The following is an 8,744-nucleotide window of genomic DNA, read 5'->3' on the forward strand; positions in this document are numbered from 1 at the left end:
AGGGCCCCGTGCTGCTCGGGCCAGGCCAACACGCGCAGCAGGCGCAGCAGGTGCTGAGCCACTTCGCGGCACAGTGCGAAGCCCGGGGGCAGCAGGGCGCGGAGCTGCGGTTGCAAGGCCTCCCAGCGGCGCTCGAGGTAGGGGCCCGGGGGCTCGGCGCCGAGCACGGCCGGCACCGGCTCCCAGCTGAAGACCAGGTCGCGTGGGTCCTCGCTGGGCTGCAGCAGCAGGTGCGCGGGCAGCAGGGGCCTGAGGCCGTCCCTGAAGACCGAGGAGCGGCGCCGACTGTAGCGGCGCATGCTGCTGCCCACGAGCGGCTCCGTGCTGCGGCAGCGCAGCAGGAGCCAGGGGCAGGCCAGCCACGAGGCCACCCGCAGCTGCGAGGGCGCCTGCAGCTGTGGCATCGCCGCCGGTTCCTTGGTCTCTGGCTCCACCACATCGGGTGGGGCATCGGAGCTGGCGCCCGGGGTGTCCAGCGCCAGTGGCGGGGCCAGCTCCACGGGATCGAAGGCATCGGGGCCCTCGGAGTCACTGCTGCTGGGGGTGTCATCGGGCTCCGCGTCGCTGTCGCTGGGGGCATCGTCCCCCTCGTCCCCCTCGTCCTCCTCGTCCATGGGGGCCATGGGGCGGGCGCCAGGGCCCGGCTCAGTGTTGGAGACGGCGTGCAGGCTGCTGCGGTGGGCACAGAAGGCGCCACGCGCCGTGTCCAGCAGCAGCTGCGCGCACTCCCGCTGCTCGAGCGCCGAGCCCAGCGGGTCACAGAAGGTGCGCACGGCCTCGTGCAGCCAGAGGCGCGGCACCGTGTGCGCGCCCAGCGTGGGGCTGGCAGCCAGCCCCGGGGAGCCACGCCGCGCCGCCCGCCCCTCGTCCGTGGGGCTGGGCAGGGGCAGGCTGGGGCCAGGCCGCAGGAGCAGCAGGCCCTGGAGCACCCTGTTGACGTGGTGGGCGGAGAAGAGGCAGGGGCAGCGGGCAGGCACAGGCCGGAAGCGCGCCCGCACGGCCTCGTAGGCGTCCACCGTGGCGCCCACCAAGGCGGGGGCCAGCTCGCTGGCCTGTGGCGCCTGTGGGAGCCTCTCCAGCCAGGCCAGGAGGGCGGGCGTGTGCATGGTGACCAGCGCATCCCGGGTGAGGGTGGGCAGCGCCAGCGTGCTGAAGAGCCAGGCCAGGCGTGGGCTGAGGGGGGGCGCGCCCGGTGCGGGGGCGGACAGGGTGGCCAGGCAGCGGCCGGGCAGCAGACGCTGGAGCTCCAGGGTCTCCGCGCTGCAGACCTCCCGGTGCGACAGGGCCTGGCGAAGGGTCTCCAGCATGGCGCAGCTGCCCCCCCGTGGGCCTGCAGGCAAGCGCGGGCATCAGGCTTGCGCCCACCCCGGGAGGGGCCAGTGCCCCCGAGCCATTCAGGCCACGGGGCTGGCGGGGGGAGCCAGGCGAGGCTGCTGGCTGTGGCGGCACTCACCGGGCTCGGCGGCGTGCAGGTCCTCGAGCACAAGCAGGTGGCCCCTGGTGCCGTGCAGGGAGGGCGCCCGCAGCCCCGGGGCCCTGGAGCTGCTCGGGGCCCGGGTCTGGAGCAGCTGGCGCAGGTGGGTGGCACCAAAGGGAGGCGCGAGGGACATGCGCTGCCAGGGCTGGTGCGGCTGGGCCAGCAGCTCCGCCAAGGCCGACTTGCCGGCGCCGGGCTCCCCGGCCAGCAGCACGGGCTGGCGGGCGCCGAGCAGCACGTCCACCATGTACAGCAGGCGCTCGTGCTGCAGCGGGAGTGCGGAGCTGCCGGCACCGCCCTGGGACCCCCTTTGCCCCCAGCTCCTCCCTGCTTCCCTGAGCCGCCCAGGCCTAGATGGCTCAAGGGCCTGGGGCAGAGCCCCTGTCTTGCCCCGGCAGCAGCCAGGCTGGCATGGGGACCCTGGATGGTCCCAGAGCTCCTGCCTCTGCTTCTGGTCACCCCGAGGCAGGACAAGACAGGGGCAGCCTCCCCACCCGGGGACTCAGTGGTGCCCGGCGCCACCCCCGGGGCTGCGGTACCTGGGGCAGGGGGTTGAAGGTGGCGGGGACGCCCTTGGGCCTGTGGGACAGGTACGTCCCGTTGAAGACCTCCAGCCTCCCACTCTCCGGCTGCGGGTAGACGTCAAAGACGGAGGCTGCTGGGGGCAGCTCCACGCTGCAGCGGCTGCTGAGCAGCGCCCGGCGGGCGAAGCGGTCGAAGGCGTCCCAGTGCCTGCGGAGACCAAGGGGCCAGGGAAGAGGAGAGAGTCCCTGGTTCTAGCCCTGTCCCCTCCCAGAGCTGGGCCATGACCCGCGTGTCCCGGCTCCCAGCCCCCTGCTCTAACTCCCCTCCCCTCACAATACTCTTCATCGTCGTCGCCATTGAGGATGACTGTCGGAGCAACACAAGGGTGTGCAGCAAGAGCCCTTAAGAGGCCAAGGTGCGGTGTGAGATGCAAGGGGTGTAAAAGCAATAAAATGGGGTTTGTACAGAGGAAGACGGAGGGGCCCGCAGGTCCCTTCCAAAATGCAGAAGGCAGCGAGACACGGGTGACGCAGAGGAGGTGGAAGTACTCAACGCCCCCTTGACTCCCCTCTTCAAACTACGCGCAGCTAGCAGCAGGGCCGGGGAAGGAGACAAACAGCACAGAGGCACGGCAGAACGGGTCGGGGTGACTTGGAGAAACCGGCTGCTTTCAAGTCAGCAGGGCGGATGGGATGCACCGTCGGGTGCTGAAGGAGCAGGTCGAGGGGATTCAGAGCCGCTGGCTGCCCTATTTGAAAACTTGTGGCGCTCGAGCGAGGGCCTGGATGACCGGAAAAGGGCCAACACGGCGCCCATCTGCCAGAAAGGGCAGGGGGAGGGTGTCGGGGACTACAGCCCAGAGACCCGCTCACAGAACAGGTCCTAAGGAGCTTTTTGTGAAGCACCCGGAGGGGAAGAGAGCCGCCAGCAGGATTCACCTGGACGTCTCCCAATTGCCCTCTACGACCAGGTGACAGGCTCTGTGGATGGAGCGGGGACCGGTGGGTGCAACGGGCCTTGGCTTTCACAAGGATTTGGACAGTCTCCCATGCCGTTCTCACCGACAAGCTAAGGAAGCGCAGGCCAGTGCTGTGGGGTGGGTACGTTGCTGGCTGGACCTCCACGCCCAGGGAGTGGTCCGCAGCGGGTCAGTGTCTTGTGGGGGGAAGGTGTCCAGGGGTCTGTGCTGGTCCAGCCCGGTTCAACGCCTTCATTTGTGAGGGGGATGAAGGGTGAAGGGCAACAAGAAGAGTTTCTACAAGTGTGTCAGCAACAAGCGGCAGGCCAGGGAAGGCGTGGCAGGCAATGAGGAGGAAAAGGCCAAAGCGCTCGGTGCCTTTTTCACCTCGGTCTCCACAGGCAAGGTCAGCTCCCAGACTCCTGCCCCGACAGCCCAGCGTGGGCAGGAGGGGAGCAGCCCTCAGCAGTGAAAGACCAGGGTAGGGGTGATTTAGAGAAGCTGGATGTGTACAAGTCCATGAGGCCGGATGGGATGCACCCAAGGGTGCTGAGGGAGTTGGCTGATGTGATTGAAGAGCCTCTGGCCATCATCTTTGAAAATTCATGGTGATCGGGGTACGCCCTGAATGACTCGAAAAGGGCAAACCTAGTGCCCATATTTAAGAAAGGGAAAAAAAGGAGGATTTGGGGAACTCCAGGCCAATCAGCCTCATCTCAATCCTGGAGCAGATCCTCAAGGAATCCATTTCTAAGCACTGGGAGGAGAAGAAGGTGATCGGGAACAGCCCGCATGGATGCACCGGGGCAAGTCATGACCTAGACAAATTGGAGGATTGGGCCAAAAGCAATCTCAGGAGGTTCAACAAGGACAAGTGCAAAGTCCTGCAGTGAGGAGGGAGCAACTCCCTGCACTGGGGCAGGCTGGGGGGGGGCGGGCTGGGCAGCAGCTCTGCAGAAGAGGACCTAGGGGGGACAGGGGACAAGAAGCTGGACAGGAGCTGGCAGCACGCCCATGGTGCCAGCAAGGCAACCGGCATCCTGGGCGGCATCGGCAGGAGCAGTGCCAGCAGATCGAGCGCAGTGATTCTTCCCCTCGATTCAGCACTGGGGAGGCCACATCTGGAGTCCCGTGTCCAGCTGTGGGCCCCCCACTACAGACAGGATGTGGACACATTGGAGAGCAGGGGCTGGGGGATAGGACTGGTGAGGAGAGGCTGATTTAGTCTGATTTAGTCTGGAGAAGCGAGGGGGTTTAATTGCAGCCATCACCTCCCTGCCGGGGGGCTGCTAAGAGGATGGAGCTGGGCTGTTCTCAGCGGGGGCAGATGATGGACAAGGAGCAATGGGCTCAAGCTGCAGCAAGAGAAGTTGAGGTTGGATACTAGGAAAAACGTTCTCCTGAGGAAGATCGTAAAGCACTGGAACAGGCTCCCCAGAGAGGTGGGGGAGTCTCCATCCTTGGTGATTTTTAAGACCCAGATAGACAAAGCCTTGTCTGGGATGATGTAGTTGGGGCTGCTCCTGCATGGAGCAGGGGGTTGGACTAGATGCGACCTCCAACTCTTCATTTTCTAGGATTCTGGTGCAAAGGGGATCGAGCGCTTGCTGAGCAGACGTGCAGATGACCAAGTTGGGTGGAGCTGTGGACACGCCAGAGGGACTTGGACAGAGCCCAGCGCAGGGCAACAAACACGATCGGGGGCCTGGGAGGCAGGACTGGGTGGAAAAAACTGGGGTGACTGAATCTGGAGAAGGGAAGAGACCAAGAGGAGATTCAACAAGTCTTCAAATACCTATGGGGTGATGACAGAGAGGCTGGAAAAGGGCTTTTCTCTGCGGCCACGGGGCACAGGGTTGCATCCCAACCCTGAGGGAGGTCTGCATTGGAACAGGTACCTCGAGGAGCCAGGGCATCTCCATCCTGGACCGGCACGTGGCTGGGATGGTCCAGGCAGAGCTGGTCCTGCCTCCAGCAGAGACTGGACTAAATGTGACCCCATGAGGTCCCTCCCAGCCCCACGCTCCTGTGATCCTGGCCCCAGACCCGACCCCCAACCCCACGCTGGAACGGGATCCGGGCTTGCACCCCGCTTCCCAGGGCAGGCAGGCTTGGGGAGGGGCGTCCCGCACACGTCGGACCGGCTGGTACCTGGGGTGCAGGTGGCCACCGAAGCCCCAGATGTAGGCAAACACGAAGATGCTGAGGAGCAGCTGGTGGCACTGGGCGGCTACGAGCTGGTCTGGGTGCTGGCTCGAGGAGGAGGAGGACGATGGCGCCAGTGTGGGGGAGCTGTCCCTGGGGCCTGCGGAGCAAGGAGCTGGTTGCAAGAGCGTCCGGCCATGCCCTTCCCCGTGGACCTCGGCACCGCCCGGGGGACCCCGCCAGCCCCGACCCCAGGAGCAGGGCCCGGCCTCACCTGCCACCTCGTCCGCGCTGGGCGCCTGGCCCGGGGACCGCTCGGGCGGCAGGTGCCGGTCCAGCTGGGCTCGCAGGATGCGGGCGAACGCGGCCGTCTCGGGGACGCCCCCGGCGGTGGGGCGGCAGGGCAGGGCATGGCCGTGCAGCACGGAGCTGCAGTGCCGCTGCAGGAAGGCGAGCGTGGGCGGGAAGAGCTCCTCGGCCAGGCCGCGCAGCAAGGCCAGGCTCTCCGGGGCCAGGCCGCGCGCCGGGGAGCAGGTGGCCAGGGCCGCGGCCAGCAGGGCTTGCCACAGCCCCGCGCCCCCCACGTGCAGCAGGGCGCAGCGCGTGGACACGGCCGGCGACAGGCTGGAAGTGTCGGGCAGCTCCAGCAGCAGCTTCACGCCCTCGGGGGCCTGGATCCGCCGGCCGCTTGGCAGCACGAGGGCAGGCTCCGGCCCCAGCAGCGTTGCAATGGGCTCCAGCCACTCGGGGCTGGCCGCCCCGTCCAGCACCAGCCACTGCTGGGCGCTGGGGGCCAGGCCCGAGGCCACCGCTCTCTGCATGAGGCGGGAGAAGATGCCGTCGGTCCAGACGCTGCCGTCCATGCTGCCCAGGAACTCGGGGGCGCTGAGGGCGTTGGGGCAGAGGCACGCGGCGCTGACGGGCAGCAGGGCCACGTCCTCCCTGCCGCGCGGCCGGCTGTCCCCCGATGGCACCTCCAGGGCTTCGCTGGTGGCCAGCCGGCTCAGCGCCTTGGCCAGGGTCCGCCAGGCCGTGGTCTTGCCGCTGCCCACGGGTCCCACCAGCAGCACGCTCGCTGAGCCCTGCAGGGCCTGGTGGAGCTGGGCCATGGCGCTGGCCAGGTCAAGGTCGGCATGCAGCCCGTCGGCCTGCAGCTCGGCCAGCACCGCGCGCATCACCGGCGCCGGCGCCTGGCACTCGGGCAGCGTGGCGCCGGCGACTGGGAACACGCCGCGCAGCAGCTCCCGCAGCTGCGCCAGCCGGGGGCCCTCCGGGCCGGCCAGCAGTGGCGAGAGGCACAGCGCCCGCACCAGCGCCGGCTCCTCGCTCAGCCCCGCCAGGGCCGGCAGCTGAGCGCAGCTGGTGCTGGGCGGCGCGGGCGGGTGCAGGATGCCGGCGGCCGTCTCCACCACGCCCTTGAGCAGGGCCAGGCGGCCGGGGCCGGGGCCCGGGCCCAGCTCCCCCTCCAGCCGGAAGAAGGTGGCGAGCTTGTGGGCCAAGCGCGAGGCTTCGCGGAAGCCGGCGGCCAGCAAGGCCAGCTCGGCCACGGTCTGCGTGTCAGGGGGCAGCAGGGCCACAGGGCGCAGCGCCAGGCGCGGGGTTGCAGGCACTTGCCGCAGCGTGGCCAGGCACCCGAACGTCTCGCGCACCCGCAGCAGGCGGTCGCCGAAGAGGATGTGGCCCAGGATGCGGGGCTGGAAGGGCTGCGCTTCGTCCACGCCTAGCTCGGGCAGGGCCGGCGCGTCCCCGGCACTGGTGTCCTCCTTCTCCTCCTCCTCTTCCTCCAGGTCCTCGTCCTCCTCACCAAAGCACGGCCCCTCGCGCAGCACCACGCACAGGGCCTGCAGGTCGGCGGTCAGCTGGCCAAAGCCCACCAGCACGCCAGGCGCCAGCTGGTCCAGCTCCTCCAGCAGCAGCCAGGCGCCCGCCTGCACAGCCCCGCTCACGAAGCGGCGCAGGCAGTCCAGCCCCAGCTGGCGGGAGCAGGGCAGCGTGACGAGCTGGCGGCCCAGGGCCCGGGCCAGGCCCCGCACGGTCTCGGTGCGCCCCGCGGCCCTGCGGCCCAGCGCGGCCGCGCAGCGAAACTCCTCCAGGGCCAGCAGCAGCCCCAGGAAGCCGCGCTCCAGCTGGGGGCCCCCCACGGGTCGGGCCGCGGGCCCCACGTACTCGTAGTCGTAGTGCAGGCGCTGGTCCAGGACCTCGGCCCAGCAGCCTGGTGCTTCGCCTGCCCAGGCTGGCCCTGGGGCCTGCGCTGGCGGCAGGGCCACGCGGTACTTGAGCAGCTGCGCCCACTCGAAGACGGCGGGCGAAGCGGCCCGGCGCTCCAGCAGCCGTGCCAGCACGTCGCGGTGGTGCACGGTGGCAGTAAGCAGTGCCCCCAGCACCGCGCAGAGCTGGGCGCCCCCGGACCGCCGGGCCTGGCTGGCGCGGGCGGAGCGGGTGTAGTGCGCCAGCGCCTCCAGCTTCAGCCGCAGCTTGAGCTCGAGGCTGGGGCGGGCGCGGGCGCCGGGGCCCAGCAGCTGGTCCTCCACGTCGGCGCGCCACACGGCCTCCTCAGCCAGCAGCACGCACTGCGCGGGGAAGGCGCCCGCCAGCCGCCCCCAGTGCTCGGCCAGCAGGTGCAGGGGAAGCTGCGTGGGGCCCGGGGGCTGCTCGAAGGGCACGTCCAGCTGTGCCCGCAGCGCCAGGCGCTGGACCACGCAGCCCTGCAGCAGCTGGAACAGTGCCGCCTTCATGCCGCGCTCCAGCGCCTGCACCACGGCCTGCAGGTCCCGGGCGCCCGCGCTCAGCGCCGCCTGCAACGCCGGCCCCGCCAGCTGGCTCGGGCGCCGGCTGCCCAGCGGGGGCACCACGCAGGACAGTGCCAGCGGGTCCTCGCACGTGGCCTGCATCAGCTCCCGGTACCAGGCGTCCTGGCGCTGGAACAGGCCCTCCTGGTGAGGGACGGGGGCATCAGCGCCGCGGGGGCCGCAGGGGCTGGGGGGGCCGGGCGTGGGCAGCGCTCACCGTCTCGCTGCTGGGCAGGCTGACGTCCATCTCGTACAGCACGATGTTGAGGAAGACCCACTTCTGCTGGAAGCTGACCCAGGCGTCCAGCACGGCCGCTGCGGGAGGGGAGGGGAGGGCGGGGGTGTCTGCGGGGCCCCAGGCCCAGTCTGCCCCGGGGCCACGACAGCCCCTATCCTTCACCCCTCAGCCCCGCGGCTCTCACCGAAGGTCTGCAGGGTGGCAGCCAAGGCCTCGGCCTCGTCGCGGATGTCCGCGGCGTGGGGCGAGAGGACGATGCTCTGCAGCCTGAGCAGGCTCTTCTCTGCCAGGGCTCTGAGCTCCGTCGTGTCTGGGCCCGGGCAGGGACGAGGTGAGGCCGGCAGCCCCCAGGCAAAGGGCAAGAGTGGCCCCCACCCTGCTCTCGCCCCCTCCCTGCTCACCGGAGAGCACAAAGGTGCCACTATCCCTGGGGACGTGGTCCACGCGGGCAGGCTCTCGGGGGCGGTGGGCGTGCTCGGGCGCCTGGTAGGCCACGTGCAGGATGAAGTTGACCACGCGCAGCTGCTTCTCGGCCCAGGTCTTCTGCAGCCGGCGCAGCGTGTCCGTCGTGCGCCAGCGCCCCCGCTCGCTCGCCCACACCTGCGGCACGCC

General features: G+C 69.6%; 1 protein-coding gene across 1 annotated transcript in view; it reads right to left on the reverse strand.

The window, feature by feature from the left end:
• The window catches only part of DNHD1 (dynein heavy chain domain 1), a gene marked incomplete at its 5' end in the record, with an annotated part of 32,106 nt that overhangs the window by 15,089 nt on the left and 8,273 nt on the right, over nucleotides 1–8,744 (reverse strand). Inside the window, 10 exon segments of the mRNA XM_019528553.1 lie at nucleotides 6–1,330; nucleotides 1,454–1,742; nucleotides 2,017–2,209; nucleotides 2,341–2,368; nucleotides 2,701–2,818; nucleotides 5,024–5,265; nucleotides 5,380–8,038; nucleotides 8,112–8,209; nucleotides 8,317–8,442; nucleotides 8,534–8,732. Of these exon segments, the coding sequence (XP_019384098.1) occupies nucleotides 6–1,330; nucleotides 1,454–1,742; nucleotides 2,017–2,209; nucleotides 2,341–2,368; nucleotides 2,701–2,818; nucleotides 5,024–5,265; nucleotides 5,380–8,038; nucleotides 8,112–8,209; nucleotides 8,317–8,442; nucleotides 8,534–8,732 (5,277 nt within the window).

This window comes from Crocodylus porosus, unplaced genomic scaffold (assembly GCF_001723895.1).
Source record: "Crocodylus porosus isolate Cpor-Errol unplaced genomic scaffold, CroPor_comp1, whole genome shotgun sequence".
Classification (NCBI taxonomy): Eukaryota; Metazoa; Chordata; order Crocodylia; family Crocodylidae; genus Crocodylus; species Crocodylus porosus.